Source organism: Myripristis murdjan, chromosome 21, assembly GCF_902150065.1.
Source record: "Myripristis murdjan chromosome 21, fMyrMur1.1, whole genome shotgun sequence".
NCBI lineage: Eukaryota > Metazoa > Chordata > Actinopteri > Holocentriformes > Holocentridae > Myripristis > Myripristis murdjan.
Window position 1 is genome coordinate 6,988,979 of NC_044000.1, and position 20,836 is coordinate 7,009,814.

Consider the following 20,836-nt stretch of genomic DNA (forward strand, 5'->3'; position numbering starts at 1 on the left):
ATATGGACAAAAAAATAAACAAATTAAATAGATAATTACACTGTGAAATCCAGGAATTCGTCAGAATTAGTAATTGAATTCATAAATACTAATCAGTAAAATGTTATAAACCTAAATTATAATGTATTCATTTGTGTTGTAAGGTGTGGTGGGTAGAAAGAAATAACAGCATGCCAGTTTCATCCATCAAAGTTGGAGAGCTGAATGATTGGTTGAGTTTTACAGGGACGCCTTCGCTGGCCGCAGTCTCACTCGATATTTGTGCTCTCGATTTGCATCGGCAGTGCGTGGAGGGATTAAGCGGTCACGCTGCAGACGGATAAGCCAATAGCTAACTGTAAAGTGATGGCTTCCAAAAGTTGCCCTGACTTGCTTAAAGCTCAGGACAAAAGGCCGTGCCGTAATTTGTCAAGCCACAGTGCACGATGCTCGGTGATGGAGCAGGCAGGGTGAAACACGCAGAGTAATGTTGCCACCACGGCTCCTGTCACGCGGCCTCACGTGCTGCAGACGTAGAGGACGGATGACGTCCACAGTGAAATCGTCTTTATTTTAGTCCTTTTTTCTCCTTTAAAAAAACCTTTTTGCAATACTGCGGAAATGACAGCAAATTTTTATATTTCCATTCAGCCCAATTCAGTCAAGCAAAATTTGCTTAAAATTCTTGGATGGGAACCCAGCTGATGACATTTTCAGATTTCCAAATATTGTCTGTTAATACTCTATATTTGGCTCAGCTCCTTACAAGCTAACACTTGTTAAGGGTTTCGTCCCAAAGCAGCGACACGGCTGCTGAACCCCCTGTGCAGCTGCTGTGCTTTTCAGTGCGTGTTGGCAGTGGACGAATGTATGGTCAGGGGCGGGCGGGGGAAGGGGGGAGGCACTCAGATTTGGGAGGCAGAGGAGGAGAAAGCGTTCATCATGCAACTGCCAACCTTTGACAACACCTCTTCCTCTGATCTTTGTCAGCCCTTAACAAGTATTTTTGTACCGCTTCAGTGTGCGTCTGCCGTGCTTTGTGAATTCCTACATCCTGAATGTGAGCCGAGGCTGGTCCCGTTTAAAACCAGCCACGAGCACCTTTATCTTTCTGTCTGTTTCTGCCAAGCTGGAGATAGAAGCACAGCCAATCTCAGTAATTGACCCGCTCACAGTGTGTGTGTGTGGAGGGGGGGGGGGGGTTGGCGAGCGAGAGACGAGCCACGTTTTAATACCAGCTGTGTGACGGCAAAAGACGGTGATTATGAAAGGGCGATGGCAGGCTTCCCTCAGCACAGACCAGAGCAAAGCACAAACCGCTGCAGGCCCAGTGCGCCGAGGAGGCGGCTCGCTCATTGGCTGAGCACGTGAAAGTCTTATTGGCTAATCACACCCGGGTGAGAGTCTGACATTGGCTGAGCACACGGGGGTCTCACTGATTTAACAAGCTCTCTGATTCTGCTTTCATGTCATGTGGGAAACATGGTTAATATCCCGCTGGTAAATACTTGACAACACCATTTACCTCAGCTCTCAGACACGCAGAACACACAGTAGAAACTACTAGACAACTCAGGGTTTGGCAATGGACCCTGACTTCCTCAATGATGACCTCACCTGTGGTCAAGTGTGGGGAATGAGCTCACACAAATTTCAGATAAAAGCAACACATTGAGCAACTTTCATTACAAGTCCTTTTGGGATGACAGCTGTTAAACTGCCACAGCAGGACACAACTTCTCACTGCATGCTCCATTTATCTGTGTTTCATGAAAACATTGATTAGGATTACCTGAAGCCTGCAGAAAACTTCAATTAAAGGAATGTTTCACCCATTCTGGGAAAAAATATGATATGGTATTTCATCTCTAGCTGTTACGTAGATGTACACATCAATGGCAGGAGGCTAACAGTTAGCATTTGGAGCATCCAGCACTCAGTAACAATGAGAGGAAGATAGCACCACTACTGTGCTGTAGAACAGCTAGAGGGGAGGAAATGAAAGTCCTAATTCCCATAGGACATGAACGCAGCGTAAACACAACTTACCTGAGACCCTCCGGCTCGCTGTCCACTCAGTTTCCTCTCCCACCAACTTCAGCACACCAGAGAAAACAAGCACAAGATAAACAGGAGAGCACAGACCGCTAAATCAGAGAACTGGCAAGTGGAAAATGCAATTTATTCCACAAAGCAATTCCCTGCCTCATGCCGTCTCTCACTCCCTTTCACACACCTGAAGTCCTCTGTGAAAGCTCTAATAAAATTGTCACAGTTTGGCGGAAATAAGGGGCTCCTTTTGGTAACGCTTATCAGTTTAATATGTCGAATCAAACTGAAAATTGCGAATGGAAAAATGGAACAGTGGGTGGAATGTCACAAAATGCTGATTTGTTGCCCCCTCGGAGATGGGAAAAGTGAGATTTTTATGCATTTTCTAACCTGTTTTTTTTTTTTGTTTTAATGGCTGAAAACTTGGTCTAAAATCGGCCCCCACGACTCTCCCATAATTCATTGCACCAGTTCAAGCTTTCGTCCTCGTCTCGGATGGCTGTGCTTGTGCAGTGACGTTCTGTTTTGGATCCTGAGTATTAAACTGATGAGCGTTCCCAACCCCTCTTGGCTCTGATCTCACAAAACTGTGAAGGCCAGTCAACAAAGCTGCATCGGAGGGAGAGACACTTTATGAAGTGCACGCACACACACACACACACACACACACACCATGGAAAACAACACGGTCTGCAATCATCTGCTGGCTGCTGGCAGTGCATTATGGGTAATCCCATGCATCTGGAGCCACAGATGAAACCAAAAACAGTCCGCAATTAAGATTGAGATTAGGATTTTTTTTCCCCCTCATGTGGTCTAGGGCCTCAACACTTAAACACACACACACACACACACACACACACACACACACCCTCCATCAAATCAGCGTCGTCCATCTCTAATATAATGAGTATACAGTATTTTATTAAATATTTATTGTGTAATTGCTCAACACTGGTTGTTTATGGGAAGTCGTTAACCTGAACTGATTCTAATGTCACATTTTGATAAGATTCCACTCAAGCATTCATGAATATATTACTTTTTTTTTTTTTTTTTTTTTTTTTTTACCTGCAGAGTTTTAGTGTCCTTGGCCTCGATGCTGTTTCAGAGGCTTCTGGTGTTATGAAATTTGAATATATTGAATATCAACTTTTTTGCAGCATCACTCCACAAAAAATGTCAGTACCGGCCTTCAGCAGCCTCTATCAGTTGAACCTTAGTGCATACTGATACTAACACACACACACACACTCACACACACATGCACACTGTACTTGGAGCATTGCCACGCGGCAGACCTGTCTGTCTCTCGTCTTAGCCATCCTCTTCCTCGCCTCCTTCATCTCTCTCTCCACGGGTGCGGGGAGCCAGCTGGCCGTGGCGGTGAATCAGCTCCGTGAGCGTGGACTCCACTGACGTGTTTGTCACCAAAAAAACCAGCAAATCCCAGAACAGCTCAACAGCTCCGCACAAATCCAAGATGTGGATTTCCTCTCTCGTGTCTGTATTCTGGGTGAATGAAGGACTCTTATTTCAGTGGAGCCAAACTAAAGCACAAGTCCTCAAGGATCTCAACAGTCTGTCCTCTTTCTTCTTCTTCTTCTTTTTTTTTCCCAGCCTCAGATGAGGGGATCCTGAAGGCTGACGCTCCTCATACCTGTCATGTTTTACTTACTTTGTACAGGCCATTGGCTTCCCCTGCTTCTCTCCTCCTCCTACACGTCTTTTGAGATCCAGTTCAAAGCTCGGAGGACAAAGTGGAGTGGTCGCTTTTCATGTCGAATCATAAGCAGCGGAGGGGATATGACCCGCACAAGGGGAGGGGGGGCGCCGGCTTACGCTGCATTCATGTCGTACGGGAAAGATGATAGACACCGGTGTCTGACTAGAAAACTCCGCTCGCCTCAGCTGTCAGGTTGGAGCGCTCGGGGACTCGGGGGTTTGCCAACAAACTCCAATTTCTGAGACGTGTTCTGAGTGGCAAAAAAAACCAGACGAGGATCAGCCAAAGCCTACAGGAAACCTCAGACTGTGGCGCCGTTACACCTTCAAAGGATTTTGATCGCCTCTGTGCTGTCACTAGTCAGCATCGGGTTGTCCGGCAGCTGTTCCCACAGGACGTGAATGCAGCATAAACCACTGATTGATCAGCAGGCCTCAGAAGTCTGACATGATATTTACTGCAAAGCTGACACCGTGCCTTGACCCGAGGCTTTTCACATTCTCTGCAACCAAAATAATTACTTTGCTAACAAAAAGTTGACAAAGTCGGCTGTTCTGTGAGCAGCTTTCGCTCATAAATTTATGACTGAGCCATAAAACAAAAATCCTGGTCAGCTAGCTAGCGTGTCCGTCTCTTTGGTCGTAGTCGTCAGAAATTTGTTACCGTGTTCACGCTGTAAAAATATACAAACAAACGTACAAAAGTTAGAATTATTTTTTAAAAAATTAGGAAAATCTTTTTCATTTCTCCCATAGGCAAGTGATCTTTTAATGCAGTCTTGAGAGCGCTAACAAATCAGAGAAAAATGATGTCATGACTTTTGGGGCTTATGGTGTGATGTCACATTTTGATTCGACATGATGCCACAGACCACTTTTTTTTTTTTTTTTTCTTTAATGTCCTTCCAGGAAGCCAGAGTACTCTCCCTGCCATCTTGGACATGTTATTTTTTTCCCACCTGCATTCTGCCAAGACGCACCCCTATTCTGCCCCTGATTGGCCAACCTTAACCCTATAACCTCAAGCAGTCTAACCAAGGAAGGCAACGAGTACTGGCCAATCAGAGGCGGGCGAGGGCGGGGCGTCACAGAATGAGGGCGTGAAAAAAAACAAAAAAAACAAAGGCATCTTGGACTAGATGTCGGCCATATTTGTTCCTATGGATACTCGTGTGTTTGAGTGTGTGTGGGGGAGGGGGGCAGACCTCTGTATGTAGCTCTTCAAGGTGAAACAGAAACTTGATGAAAAAGTTTGTGGCGTCGGCTCGGTGTAACGGTACAGCAGCAGAAGTACGAGGAGAAAAAAAAGAAAGAAAAGAAAGTATATATATATATAATTATATATTGTGCAGAATATTTATAGGCCTTTTGTGCCGTTGAAGTCATGCTCTGCGCTGGCGGCGCCCGGCGCTCTCTACCATGTGATCATTATACATCGTCTTGTACTGATGACCCGTGGTTGATTTGATTGGTTTTTTCATGTCAAGTGCATTTTCGCAATAAATGCCTTTGTTTTAAACGATGAGTTTGACCGTGTCTTTCTGCGTCTCTGCAACTGAAACATATCATGAAATAAGACACACAGGCATGTTTATTGCGATGCATAACAAGCCAATAATGGTTCTCAAATTTTCTCTGTGTGTGTGTTTGCGTGTGTGAACAAAACAAAGCGAGAAGAGAACCTTTAAAATTCCATCCCTTGTCACTTTTCCACAATTTCTCCTTTCAAATCTGAAGTTATTTACATGCCTGCTCACAAATTGCTTTCAAATGACTGTAACGCTTCACTCACATGAACAGTGACTAGGCTGCTTCATGTTGCATTTACAGTTTTGTGAAGTCGTTTTTTTTAAAAAAAAAAAAAAAAAAAAAAAAAAAAGGGGGGGAGGTTGACACAGAAAATATTAGATGTGTAAGCGTTTCTTAGAGGAAAAGCTTCCAAAAGCAGTAAATCACCCGCCAGTTGAATGTGACTGTGCAGCTGTCCCATCCATAATTCAATCACCTGCATTTTTGCACATTGTTTATCGTGTTTTTTTGATCATTAAATGCACTCACAATGAGTTCATAAAGCACTTAAGCCCCACGAGCAGCACCTCCTCTCAAATTGCTGGAGTGCATTACTGTATTTTTCACGCTGCAGAGAAGGTGTTAGAGTGCCGTTTGGCAATAACGCTGACACCCCCCTCTCTCTCTCATCCTCCCTCCCTCCCTCCCTCCCCGTCTCCCCTCTTCCATCCTCTCCTCCTCTCCCTCACCTCCTTCCTCCATCCATCCTCTCTCCCTTCCAGCCATCTTCCGCCCTCCTTCCATCTCTCTCTCTCTCTCTCTCTCTCTCTGTCTTCCTTGTGTTTTCATGCTAACACTGGCTTGGACTAGGTGTGTAATTGGTAATTTCAGAGCATCGCCGGCACTCCCACTAAATGACAACCTCGTCTCTCCGGCAGCCAGGCCTGTCTCCAATAATCACCTCCATTTGCATTTAGAGTGACTAGCGAAAGGTGACAGGGTGTGTGTGTGTGTGTGTGTGTGTGTGTGTGTGTGTGTGTGTGTAAGCGCAAGGCGGGGATGACAGCTATCTTGGATGTAAGTGTACACAAAAACTTGACATCAGTGCACAAACTGCTAGATTCAAGGCGGGCAGGCACCATTTAGATTTCCCTGATTCTGCAGTGCAGAGATAGCGCTCGCCTCTGGGTGGGAGGGAGGAGTGTGGGGGGGAGGGGGCACTGTACCACCCAGAGAGCACCTATAGGTTCACACACACACACACACACACACACACTCGCTCCTGCAGGACGGCCTGGCAGCGGAACACCCTCACATCCCAGCAGTGAACTGAATCGATCAGTGTTCCTCGGCGTTATGCCAGACCCGTCTGTCTACCCGTCTGCCTGCCTGTCTGCCTGCCTGTCTGTCAGTCTGCCAGCAGCTCTCAGAGTCACATGAAGGGCAGCAGAGCCTGAGGGGAGTGCAGCGCAGGGAGCAGGGCCTCTAAAGGCGACGCACAGGGCGGTCAGCGTGCGTTCAGATTTAGCAAGTGGTGGGCAGGGAGGCCGTTACTTTATCTCCTTTTAATCCTCGGCCGTCAGCAGCGGCCTGCGCGCGGCCAGAGCGGCACAAGGAAAGCAAAGTCTTGCCAAGGTCTGCAGAGCTCCCTGCGTCAGGCCGAGGTCCAGTGTGAGTCAGAGAGGTGGACGGGAGTCAAGTCAGCGGTTTTGCTAAGCCTGGAAAAGTCTTGGTTTAAATTTAAGGCCTTGAAAAGTATGAAACCTTTGACATATTTTAGTCCAAAAACACTCAATATTTAAAATTAAATGACAACAAAACTACCATCAAATTACCACAAAAATGACCTTCTGGACACTAGTATATAAATAAAATAAATGAATTGATTAATTAGTTAAAAAAAAAAAAAGTTACAAGAAAATGACCCAAATATTACCAAAGATTCTAATAAAACTGTAAGAAAACTGCCAGAAAATTAGCAACAAAAAATTAAGTTAACATAAAAGCAGCATAAAAATAGTAAAGCAATTAGTCACTACACTTAGGATTACTTTTTAAAAAAAAAAAAAAAAAAAAAGAAAGAAAAGAAAAGAAAGAAAGAAAAAGAAAAATACCATCAATTATGAAAATAATAATATTATTTAATTGCTTAAAATAAGAAAATGACACCCCATCTCTATCAAGGTTACTACTGCAACAGGCTTCTTTCTTAACCACTAAACAGAGATGGCCTTCATTCCACATTCAATCTCCTTTTGTCTGTTTATAATTTCACAGCTTTCACTTGTGCTGCTCAGTGAGTTGTTTTGTTTAGTTTGAAATTCAAGTCCAGAGAGCATTAAAAAGGTCTTAAAAACTTGTAAATGTGCCCTTAACTAGTGCACCAGGTATTTGAGAAGCTTATTGTCATTTACTGCCCTCTGGTGTTGGACGGTTCACACTGCAGCTCGTGCGGATGTGAGAAGAATGTGAGATTAACCGCTCAGCTCTTCGCTGGGCTCAGGTGACAGCTTGAAAACTGGACCCCAGATTCCTCATTCACTTCAGATTATCAGATCTGTAGATTTTCTACAACTAACCAAGCGACGGGTCCTTCTTGTTTTCCTGCAAATGTAAGAAAAAGACCAGGCAGAATTGATCATGACAAAAATACAAAGATTTATTTAGATATTAGGAAAAAAAAGCTCCCAAATAACACTGTTTACTCCTTAAATACGAGTGTCACAGACAGGCAGTATTCCATCAGGCTTCAGTGTGTTTCCCTGGGTGTTGACGTGAATGAATATTGTGCTGGTGGGCAAGCTTGACACAGATAAGGCACTCACACATTATTAGTGTAAATTTAAACTGGTAGAGTCTGTGAGTAACTGCTGGTTAAAGCCACACTTTACTTGGAAAAAAAAAAAGACCTGCAGTGTTGTGGCTTGCTCAGTCCAGGCTGCTAAAAGCTGGGAGGCGTGAAAGCCTGTCAGCATCTTTAAAGGAACCAACACGGTCGTTCTGCTGTTGGCTTGACATCCATCTTATCCCATCAGGACTCCGGTGGGAACACAGGATGAGCAGCGGTGGACATAAAATGATAAAACACGGTCATAAATGCATCCTTCCTTCCTACGCTGTCTCCTCCGACCCTAACCCGACATGATTCACTTTGTTTCCGCTCATCAGCTCTTTTCAGAAGGACTGCACTTTAGTTTCAACTGTAAGTGGCAGCAAGGAAACTCAGGGAGCAAGTAAAATAACATGATATAAATATAAAAAGTACCCAATACAGAAAAAAAAACCTCAGCCTCGCCTTCCTAGAGAAATATCTTAACTGATATTAGACTGCATTAATGTTAATATTGATGGCTACATGTATGCATGATGTGTATGCAGCACAAGAAAACACTCATATTCCATTTGTTTCTCAACAATTTAAAATAAAACTTAACTTTGGTAGAGTGTTGGCTTGTATGGTTGTTTTTATGCTGGCATAATCCACTTTGCTCATGTTGCTTTATGAGCTAAAAGTGTTATTTTGGGAGCTGGTTTGCTGCACTATGGAAGTGAATGGAGAGAGAGAAATGCAGTGTTGTGGATTATGAGGCCAGGGGAGCACAGAGCAGCTAATGAGGAGATTTCACCACCATGTGGACTCACATACAACCCAACACTCTAATATGGTTTCATTTTAGTTTAAACTACTGATATGTAGCGACACAATCCAAACTTAAAAGGACATTAGGAAATACATTTTCTGCTGCAGAATCGGTTTGTTTTAGCTCAGATGAGCCCAAATGTGGAGAATGAGTGGAGCTTCTTCATGTTTTTCTGCAATAATTTCCACACATCCTGTTATTGGCACGTGTAGCTTCTACCATCAAGCAGATGATAATGAAGAGGATGAAGTAACACTATGACTGGCATATCTACAGTAAATGATAAGGGATTACAGTGGACACAGAACGGCTCTGTTGGTGAGAAAAAATAACACAATGCATTATATCAGCACATACATCTTAAACACAAGCATCTTGTGGATGTTTTTGGTTGTCCATCAGCATGGTCATAAGGCATTAATAGTGTTCTTTAACCATTAAAAATTCCCTTACCATGCACTAGCTATGCCAGTCATAAAAATGCCCATTATATAAAAACCACTGTCTGGTTTTTCACAAAAATACAGGGTCTAGTAGGGAGGCGTCGAGGAGGCCGTGTTAGGATCGATTCACTGAGGTGCCCTTCAGTCTCAGCAAAAATAAATGGAGGTATCTGGAAAAGGGTTTTATATAAAAATGAAAGGATAAATATAAAATTATGACCGGAAAAGAGGTATAAATCCCACAAAAAGATTAAAAAAAAAAAAAAAAACATAGGAAAGTGGCCACATGATTGGTGTTTGTGACACCGTAAACAACCATAAAGTAAGTCAGTCACACACACATTCATTCACCCACACACACACACACGCACACACTCACACACAAACTGCTGGCTGGTATGGGTTCTTCCTGGTTAGTGTCTGGGACTGGCCAAGGAGGGCAGAGCAGGATGTGAAGGGGCTGAAAGCCACCGGTCAGACTGGAGGTCCTTCATGTCGCGACGTCTTCACATGAAGCCGGAGCTGACGGAGAGACAGAGAGGAGGCCGTGCATGAGGAGCAGCCAAAGGTCAGCTTAGTGCACTGGTCCCAACACTGCACTGCACTGGGAATCTCAGAAAGTGGAACTGAACTTTGGTAGAGTGTTGGGTCGTGTAGCTCCCTGGATATGCGCCCACATGGTGGTGAAAAACAAGTCCCAGTTTCCCCCTGGGTGATTATAATTATTTGTGCAAGTACTATCAGGTTGTTTCTTCCTGGTACAAGGTCACCATGCAAAACCTGTCTGCCAGACCTCTCCAACTCAAATACAAAAGTAACAAGGAAAGAGATGCTTAATTTCCTCAAAAAAAACAATGATACCAGGACTTGTTGATTATTATATTGGCATAATCTGCATTGTTTTGCTATTTTGTAACAACTACTGAACATATTTCACCAGCATGTGGACGCCTGGGTAACTGTACAACCCCAACACTCTACCAAAGTTCATTTTTGTTTTAAGCTGAACTGATTTAAATGAGTCATTTAATCAAATTCCATATAAGTATGTAAGAATGTTGTTATGCCCCTTTCAAAGGCTTTTCCACCCCGACACCCTGACATGCAGGTAATTCAATTTAGAAAGTCTGACCATCTGCACAAAGAGCCATATCAAACTGTATCTGTGTGCCTCTTACTTCTTGCGGTCCTTGTCCTTCTTGCCGTTGGCGGTGAGGCTCTGGGCCTGCAGCAGCTGGGCGGCGGCTCGTCTCTTGTTGAAGGAGCTCTGGTCCTCCTCCAGGAGCCTCCTCTTCTCCTCCAGCGCCGCCTTCTCGTCCGCATGGAGGCGCTTCAGCTGCTCAAAGCGGCTCTGCAGCTGAGAGGCACGCACACCAGACACGAGTTACAGGGACGGCATCATTTTGCCCAGTAGCAAGTAGCATCACAAATTACTATTTATTTATTTAATATTTATTTGACAGGGGTGATACATACAACATTGCCACAAAAAAGGGAAAATGTGATGTATATAAGACGTCTAGCTTCAGCTAATTTGCAGTCTTTGTCCCTGGTCAGGCTTTTATTTCAGTACAGGTAATAATTCTCCTATTAAAAAGGTGAACAGAATGAGTTAACTGGCAGCATAGTGGTAAGTGCTGAAATCAGTGAACTTTGACCCTAAGGCAGCAGCAACATGTGGCACGGTTACTGATCAGATTTGAGCAAAGACTGTCTTGTAAATCCTCCACATTTCAAAGCACTGGTGCCAGGGGAAAAAAAAATCAACCTTTTTTCTGATCAAAGACACATTCCAATTCCTCACCAAGTATCGATATTGTTGTTTCGTAGGCTTCTTTCTTAAAACCTAGTTCTTACAAACCACAGCAATGGGCAGCGACTCTACACTTTTCATGCATTTGCTTCTGATTTTTCGGAATCAGGTCAAAGTCTAGTCTTTAGTCATGTTTTACAGTTAACGTTGGTTTATCCTTCAGTTTCCAGGAGAGGAAACTGATTTTAGAAGAGAGCAGAGGACGCAACTGGATGCAATCTGGAATTGAATTTAATGAAAAAAGTAAAATGACAGCTAGTAAAAATACAGCTCCCAAGTGAACTAGTGAATTACCCCTGACTTGAGTAGTGAGCGATTTTTTGTTTTATGAGCAGGCCCAGCTGTGGACTAGAAACACACAACACGGGCTGGCAGTGATGTTGCTGAGTGTTTAGCAGAGGATGTGAGCCATCAGCAGTGTAAGTCACCAGGGACATGCCAAGTTCACATTACTGAACTGTATTTAAACTGCTGACAAAAGCCTAGACAAAATCAATGGAGCGTCTTTTGTGTGGTTGAATGTCTAGGCTGTCTATGCTCAAGAAAATTTGACGTTGGAAGAAAGTCAATAGAGTGAGATGATGCTAACTTCTCCAACTATTCCGCCCATTCATCTTTTAAAATCAATTTCTATTTTTTTTTTTTTTTTTAAATCAATTTCTAAATGGCTCACTTTTGTGTGATTCCACTCATTCAATCAGTCCCGGAGTGTGCAAGACAAGTGCTTGAAATAATGCATCTGCATTGTGAAATTTAAGGAAAATACAGGTAAAAGTCAAAGGTCTAAGGACAAATGAGCCTTGCCCTGGACACAGACGAGTTCCCCTGCTTTGCCCCACGGTGCAGTTAAATGTCACGTCTGCTCGCTGTGCAGCGAGGTCGACAGGAACAACAATAGTGGCATGAGGACGATATCTGTTCGGTAACAAACAAGGCGTGTGGGTTTTGTTGTTCATGACAACATCAACATGCTCACACAGCTCACTTGTCAATACGGAGATTAAAACCTTCATAATCACAGACAATTAACATCACACTTTGTTATTTTCCCTCTTTGATATTAACCTCTGCTTGACAGTATCTCTCTCTTCTTTTTATTTTGCATTCACAACATTCTTTGTTCATTTTGTCTATTCAAACATTTCATTAAAATGATATTTATTCTACTAACAGTTTTCAGCTTTTTATAGCATAATTTTCTAATTTAAAAATGTTGAATATCAGCACAAACTAGGCAACATAAATAAAAAAAATTAATGTGAATTTTACATGAAAGGGCTGTTTGTGTGTGTGTGTGTGTGTGTATGCATGCACCTCTCTCTCAGCATCCTTCAGCTCGGCCTCCTTCTCCTTCACTCTCTGGACAAACATCTGCCTCATCTCCTCCTCCCTCCTCTGCAGCTCCACCAGGAACTCCTGACGCTTGGCCTCATACGTCTGCTGCAGGCTGTAAACACACACACACACACACACACACACACACACACACACACACACACACACACACACACACACACACACACACACACACACACACACACACACACACACACACACACACACACACACACACACAGGTTGGTCCTCTGCTGTCTTTTTTCACAGTGTGTGTGTATGTGTGTTTGTGTGTGTGTGTGTTTGAGGCTAACCTGACAGGTTTGCACTCTGGGTCGGTGTCTTTGAAGCCCATCTCCTCCAGCTTGCAGCGTCTGTAGAGTTCGTAGTGGCGAGTGTGTGTCTGCTCTCTCAGATCCTCCATATTCACACAGATCAGCATCTCCCTCAGCTTCACAAAGTCACAGTGGTTCTCATTCTCCACTGAAACACACACACACACACAAAATCGTGAGCTACAGTGTCTCCCTCAGAGTTTTATTCTCAACACAGTGAAAAAGCCTCTGAAACAGCATTCAGCAACAACCACTCTCTCATCAAATACATGTCAGGCATATGAAAATACGTCAAAATACAACCACAGGAACAGATTATTCTGACCCAACAATAAACACACAGGTGCCCTACCTTGCACCACGCCCCAGGGATACTGACGAGCCTTCACCATCTTGTTGCCCACACACACTTCCTCTGTGCTGCCGACCACAGCAAATGGCAAGTGACCCTACAAATTCAGTTAAACATGCAGAGCTGAAGTCACAATGCCAGGTAACTTAAAATAAAGCTTTTTTTTTTTTTTAGGCAGAACAGACGCCTGTAAAGTTGCAAAGCCACAAGCAACTCTAATTCAAAATAACAAAATTTCAAGGTAAATCGAAGACTTAAGAATTTGTTGATGCTAATGTGCATGCTAAAATGAAATACAAGCCTAGTTTTGCAATTTAACAAAACATAAAACCACAAACTTTGACTGTAAATGCAACTACAGCTGTAACTAAGGATTATTTTAAAAGACAATCTATCAATTCATTTTCCATAAGTCATTTTGTTGATGAAATGTCAAAAAAACAAATGTCCATCACAAATGAGCAGAGAGCAAGTCAGGTCTTACTAGACTGACAAGCAGCCAAAAATTCAAGCATTCCATTATATAATGAAAAGAAACGACGCCAAGCAATCAAAGCTTGACATTTGTAGGGCTGTGATAAGCAAATGTTTGGCATTTTTACTTGATAAATAACTCAAACAATTATTCTCTTACATTCATGGCGGTGTTGACCTTGGCCACGGTCTCGTCGTCCAGGGGAAACTGGTAGATCTGGACTCCGTTGCTGACCAGCTCGCTCATGATCTTGATCTTGAACTTGTGCAGCTCACTCTTACTGATGGTGTCGGCCTTGGCGATCACAGGAATGATGTTGACCTGCAGCGTCAAGTGAAACACTCATTACACCCAACCAAGACAACTGCATACATCTGCAAGTACCGCAAAGCCAAACTCAAGACTTTTTCAATTCTATCTGGAACTTAACCACCAAAATGAAACAAAAATCTGTCAAAACCAGACTGTTTCCAGCTCAACATAACTAGCTGAACTAGTAGAGTAGGAGAAAAACTACATATGAAATAAAATATTTTGGGACATGAAGTCTCAGTGTGTTTACTGAAGCAAATGAAACAAAAACACAACTTGTTTGGCAGATTGTATGAACCCTGCTCATTGTTGTTTGACATAACCTGTACCCTTGCTGCAATTCGTACGTTTTCATGCGATTTCTACTTTGCATGTTCCACTTTCGTAGATGGTTGCATTAAATTTACACCCCAACTGTGTATTATTTTTCCCAATGCTAACACTCCACTTCTCCACAATGATCATCTTTAAAATTTAAATCTACAAACTTGCCGATAACAACCAGTCGTGTCAACAGTGGTTATAATTTCTCAGCTACTTTATAAATGCTTAATGTATATTAAATATTTTTTCCTGTTTCTATTTACAGCTATTATGTATGGACCACGTTTACTGAATTATCTTGTTAAAATAATGTTATAACTGCAATTACACGACTTTGTTTTTATAATCAATATTATTAAACTCGTAAAACTACTTTTGGAACATATTTTATAGTAGTCGGAGGAGAGGCTTAGATATACGGTGCCACTAAACCTTGACCTGCACAGCGACATCAATCTGTATAGTGCTGGCCTTTGTTGTTCCAGGTTAACCAAGGCCCTCGCAGTCAGAAAACTACACTACTTTACTTGAACACTTGGCAAGAAAACCGGTACCATGCCTATAATTAGATTGAGAACACAGTAGAGACACTGGTTGGAAAGCTGTACGTAAGTGATTCAGGAATGTGGCTAATGTGAGAACTGGGAACAATCAAAGTCACTCATGATCTCCTCCAGGCTTCTGCTGGGAGAAGATTTTATGTGTGTGTTTGTGTGTGTGTTTGTGTGTGTATCTGTCTGCAGCTAATCTTGTATACTACTGGGCCTATCAGCCTAATTATTTTTATGCACAGATATGACTGTATGACCAAGAACCTCTGGTGGTTGTGGTGATTCAAAACCTTTGAAAAACACTTCCTCTCTTCATTCGCTCTATTGCTCGCTTGACCAGCACTTCACAAAAGTCTTATAATGTCAATATTGAGACAATATTGTAGGGATGACTACTGGCCCCTTTACTGGTGAAGTGAATATGATGACCAAGAAAAATGCATCTCTTTACTGTAATACAGTCTTGACAACCAGGAAAAGATAGCTTATTCCATATTACATTATTACATTATTACATTATTATTACATTATTATACTCATGTCCAAAATCACAAATGATATCTAGTCTTCTTTCACGATATCAGTATAATATCAATTAGCCTACTAGTGCCACCTCCAGGAAACCCAAAGGAAAAGCTGTCATGGTGCTGGACACACTATTTGACTGATGGCTGATCTGTGGGAAGTGCAGTGCAGAAACATCACAGCTTAGCACCAAAGATGGAGAAAGAATCAACTACACAAGGAACTCCAAGATTACCACATTAAGCTATTTAAATATAGTTAAAAGTTACTGGAGCGGGACATTCCTCTGTTCTTGTAGCCTGTGTTGTAATGTTTTCGTTCTGCATCCCTTCCTGTAAGATGCTGCTTTTAGATACAACAGTAAAGTTTATTAGCACTGTTACTATTGGCCCCTTTTGCTGTCCAGGCTATCTTGGATTCCATTCCTGTCTCTCAGCTCACTGTACCGAAGACATGCTTGGAATGAGTCCTTGTCACTGCATAAGCCTCTGGGCTGGACCACACACACACACACACACACACACACACACACACACACACACACATACTGAATGTGGTAGTGAACAGACATGCTTTAAGAGGCATTCCAACACAGTCTGCGTGATTGACTGACTGTCTTTCTTTGTTAGTGGTGTAAATCCAACAAGTGCCCCCCTCTCTGTGAATCTATACAGTGACCGCATAAAACACAGCTAGAGTGAGTGTGTGTGTGTGTGTGTGTGCGTGTGTGTGCGCGCGCGTGTAAGCAAGGGTAGCATTCCACTGGTCCTTCCACTCCATTGACATGCAAATCCATGATTTACTCACTCTTCAGCAGATTAACCACAAAAATAAAACACAAGTTAACACACTCACACACACACACACACACACACACACACACACACAGGGAGCATGGGAAAGTTTCGAAGCAGCACAAAGGTGGAGCAAACAGCTTTGTTGTTTGGATAGTGAGTCTCTCCAACAGCCAGACATAATAATAACACTGAGCAGAAAGTCTAGATACAACCACCGCGTATTATCTAATACACACACACACACACACACACACACACACACACACACATACACACACACACACAGCAGTCTGTAATCAGTTTCCAAAGTCAATACATAATGTTGACATCTGGTTCTTCAGCATCCACTGTGAACATATTGGTAAAAATGCCAGCAACTGGAATAGGCATCTTGAGGTTTCTAGCTGTCACCACGGGTCAAAATTTGAAGTAAACAATTTAGGAGCAAGTAAATGTTATAAAAGAAGACATGTCAATCATCAGGGGAATGTCAGCTCTGCTATGTATTATTCTTTCTTACTAAAACTGCCTTCCCATGAATGAAAATGCACAACATTTGGCACGCTGCTTCATTCCCATGCAAAACATCAGCCATTAAAGTTCAAGCCTTAAGTTCAAGACTAGTTAACCATTGCAGTCATTTCCACAAACTTACAAAGCCCTCATGTAAAGTCGGCTTCATCTGTTGGGGCTCAGCATCCTAAACTTCTGTAATCACACCATGAGCGATACATGGTCCAAGGACAGGTCAGCTAAATGAGCGCAGCTCCTCTGTCAAAAAATGGCTCAATCCCCAACAAGCTCTGGGAATATATCAAGCCAAAAGAGCACTTCAACTTGACGCAAGTGTCATCAGATTTATTGTTTCTACCACAGGAGGAGCACATTTCTACTCTGCATTCTTAACCAGTAACATGCAAATCGTAATTATATCTAATCATCACTTGCATGTAAACAGGAAGCAAGAGGGATGATGATAACTATATGACATCTTGGCACAGACGTTATTCTCCCTAAACAGATGCATCAGAATTATTATATTCATATTTTCCCTCCCATATAAATGGATAGTAGTGACTTTAATAATACCCTGATATAACTGAACAGCAAAAATGAAAATTAAATATTAGTCAACATGTTTGCTTCACCAAAAACAGCTTTGCACTTCAGCAGACCCAAATGGCATTTGAAGAATTTGAACTTCTATACCCAGTAATCATGTGAGGGGATCATTAAAGCATACAAAGCATGCTCATGTTTACTAACCCAGCCTGTCTGTAAACCAAAGCGAGGAGAGAGGAAAACATCGAATGTTGGCGAGTCTAGCTCTCTCTGCACGCAGCAATGCTTGCTGCTGTCTAAGAGACAGATTGGATTTTGATTCATCACTTCCTATGTTGAGAAATGTCCATACTCAACAGCACAGTTTCCTCCAGTCTTTCTCCTAAGCAAATCTCCTTCGGGGCAAACAGGGTGAATTTATGGCTTCTCAATTAGAGAGGCCGAGACGCTCTTCTCCACCCAAGCACCACATTTAGATTCAGGCTGATATGCTGGGTGTCACTTTACATAAAAATCGTGCCTAGTTCAGCTTTAAAGCCTTTATGTAATCATTCTTCTTAAATGTTCTGACCCAACTTTCATGGTTTCTTGCCGTGCTTTCAATGACTCTGCTGTCAACTGTTATCCGTCTCATTATTACATTATTACAAACAAAGCCCTGAATTCCAAGATATGCACTGAACTGTGACTTTACCAAATTGTGCCGCTCCTAGAACACACTAGATTTTTGAAGGTTACACTGATGCCTCTGACACAGCATTTATACCATTACGGGATGCTAAAACTCTTTATTGGAAGTCAAATGAAATTCTTTCATGTGGGTCAGCAGCTCCTTAAGGCAGAGTGAGGTAGGCTGTTGAGTAAAATCCTCCCACACCTAGACGGAATGATTCCTCTGGTCGGACATTAGATACGAGAATAATAAAAACTTATTCAGTAGCTGCGATCAGGGAGGAAGCGCCATCATCTCAGAGGTGGAGAACATGAACTGGCTGATATCCCACTTTTAATTTCAGATTAATATTCAGAGGTCCCACCGTGGCCCAGACGTAAAATTTAATGACTTTCAGAATGCTTACATAATGCAATATAACAATGGTCTTCACTAGAGTTGAACTTTCTGGGAAGAAGTAGACATTAAAAACAATTAAACACCACCTTCTAATGCAATGAATATGCAAAAGAAGCTGGAAAATACAACCTAGTCTATTCCTGCAAGGTGATATTCCACAAATTGCCACTGAGAGTCCTGTATACTGGAAAACAGATGAGTCAGTGTTTCTTACAAGACACACACACACCCTTCACCCACCTTGCTGTCTAGTTTCTTCATGGTGACCAGGTCCAGAGATTTGAGAGAGTGGCCTGAGGGAGAGATGAAGTACAGGCAGGCGTGGACTCGAGAGTCGTGGTAGTTGTGGAGGGAGCGCTTGATTTTCAGCTCCTCCTGCAGGTAGCTCTCAAACTGACGGTCGATGTAGTCAACCACCGGCTGGTAGCTAAAGGACGGACATGTGGGGTTGATAGTGAGACATTTTGCACCGATGCATGGTAAAATGACACTTGCAGCTGCTTTCACTTTTATTCAGTCAGTTCAGTGTCATTCTCTCACACTTCTAAGTTACAATTTCTCACTCCCACCTCTCCTGTTTATTCATCTGGTCTCCGAAGCCCACGGTGTTGACCACGGTGAGGCGCAGTCGCACATTACTTTCCTGCAGGTCGTAGGTTTGGGCCCGCAGCTTCACTTGAGGCTCAAAGTGGGATGACTCAAAGTTCTCAAAGTTGGTGTTAAACAGAGTGTCCATCAGAGTCGACTTGCCAATGCCTGTCTCACCTGTAACAAGAGAGAGAAGGGAGGCGGTTTAAAGCCATTAAGCATCACTGCTGTCTTGTGAAACTGAACAAAGGAGATTGCTCAGAACTTATTATTGTTAACCTTTATTTATTTATCCATGATCAGAGGTAAGTGTGCACTCTTTCAAATCAAACATCTATCAAGCAAACCAGCTAAATCTGTACCCTGTACCCTACCCTCAGTTTCCAGTGGATGCAGAATTTATTGAAGCCCTAATATTGTCTGTGAAAATGTACATACATACTTGCATTTCAGTGGAGATGTGTTTGTGTGTGTGTGTTCATGGGTGTGGGTGTGGTGAGCTACCGATGCAGAGGATGTTGAAGCAGAAGCCCTGGCAGGTTGACTTATTGACCAGCTGGTCTGGGAGGCTGTCGAAGCCCACATGGCCTGACAGTGAGAGACCCCGGACTCCCTTATCCTGAGGAGGAAACAATACAGTTAAAACACATCAGCCTCAACATGCTGCCATCAGTTTCAGCCAATACTGTGCATGGCCACAAATAAGGGGAGGAATTACATTTTTATGATCCTTAGGGGAAAATGAGTGTCACTTAGCTGCAAGTAGTGGAAATGTCAGGTATTGATTTACAGTGGTGATTACCAGCCTTCATTGTGTATTTTTATGGAAAATGGTTGTTGACATAAGACAAATTAGCTGTAAATTCTACTGAAATGACTGCTGCTTGGTGTATTAAATGTATGCCGAATCAAAGAGCACCTCCTAAACATTTTAAGACACGATTCACAAGTTATACAAGATTAACTCTGTTTAGTTAGAGCAAACTACTGAAAAGAAAAGCAGGTGACGCCTTTCTCAACGCACCTTACTGACTACTGAGTCAGCTGAGCAGGAAAGCTGACGTTAGGTCGTACTCTACAAAATACTGAAACTTCAAATTTAACTTTTTTAACTTCCACTTTTTCAATTGCACCAGTCTGCTACTGAGCTACAGACAACACTAAGTTTATACAGCCAGTTACTGAAGTTAATTTCTGGCTACTGTTAGTTAACACTGCCGTGATACACTGGGCAGTAGCCACCGCTGGTGTCCACGGCTAAACTTGGCAAACAAATTCACGAAGCAGCTCTTATTCCACTGAACTGAACTATTAAGATTTGTGCTGTTAGTCGCCACTGTTTTCTAACAGATAGTACATTTTGCCAGTGAGAGAGGACCGTGGAAACATTTCTTAAAGCTGGAGTTTTGTTGCTGTAATTATTACGCTTCGTCCTGGACATATACCGACATAAAGCACTGGCTCTGTTTACTCGTTAAAGATGCTTAATAGTGTCCTATAATGTGTGTACTTTTATCGATAAGTAAGACAACTTTTAACTGCCAGGCTGTCAGAAAGTCTCGGAGCTAACGCTAGCACCAGCTATGCTAATGGTCGGCGGACACTCCCTGCCCCAACTATCAGGAATGTCATTTGTCAATCACAAAGAGGGAAATACTAACCGGCTGCCGAGCAACATCGGAAGAAGCCATACTCCTAGAGAGGAAACAACTTTTACAGTCCCAGGTGGAATCGGAAATAAAATCAAAGATAAACTTAAAAACTTAAACAGAGTTATTTCAGATTCCTGGTCAGACCCGCCTCATCTGCATAGACACTGGACGGTCAGACAACTAGACAGACTGTACCACACCAACCAGGTAGGAATTAAAAATGATCGTTATTTTGCAAATTTATTTTTTGCGCTGAAGTGCTTGCCGATAGTATTAAAAAAAGTGAAATATATT

General features: G+C 42.7%; 1 protein-coding gene across 1 annotated transcript; it reads right to left on the reverse strand.

Moving 5' to 3' along the window:
• Positions 1 to 7,899: 7,899 nt before the first annotated feature.
• Positions 7,900 to 20,706, reverse strand: septin10 (septin 10). The gene is made up of 10 exons (XM_030081130.1): positions 20,552 to 20,706; positions 19,395 to 19,509; positions 18,872 to 19,067; positions 18,543 to 18,729; positions 13,819 to 13,980; positions 13,185 to 13,281; positions 12,812 to 12,980; positions 12,477 to 12,609; positions 10,528 to 10,706; positions 7,900 to 9,871 (listed from the first exon to the last, which is right to left on the reverse strand). Exons 1-10 carry the CDS (start codon positions 20,579 to 20,581, stop codon positions 9,856 to 9,858), a joined length of 1,284 nt encoding a protein of 427 aa, XP_029936990.1. The 5' UTR covers positions 20,582 to 20,706; the 3' UTR covers positions 7,900 to 9,855.
• Between the last annotated feature and the right edge of the window lie 130 nt (positions 20,707 to 20,836).

Bases quoted from the DNA above. Each gene is read 5' to 3' on its own strand.
- septin10 (XM_030081130.1), bottom strand. From the start codon at position 20,581: ATGGCTTCTTCCGATGTTGCTCGGCAGCCG. The intron at 19,068-19,394 runs GTAGCTCACCAC...CTCTTGTTACAG, and splicing joins CTTCAACATCCTCTGCATCG to GTGAGACAGGCATTGGCAAG. The intron at 12,981-13,184 runs GTAGGGCACCTG...TGTGTGTTTCAG, and splicing joins TCCCTGGGGCGTGGTGCAAG to TGGAGAATGAGAACCACTGT.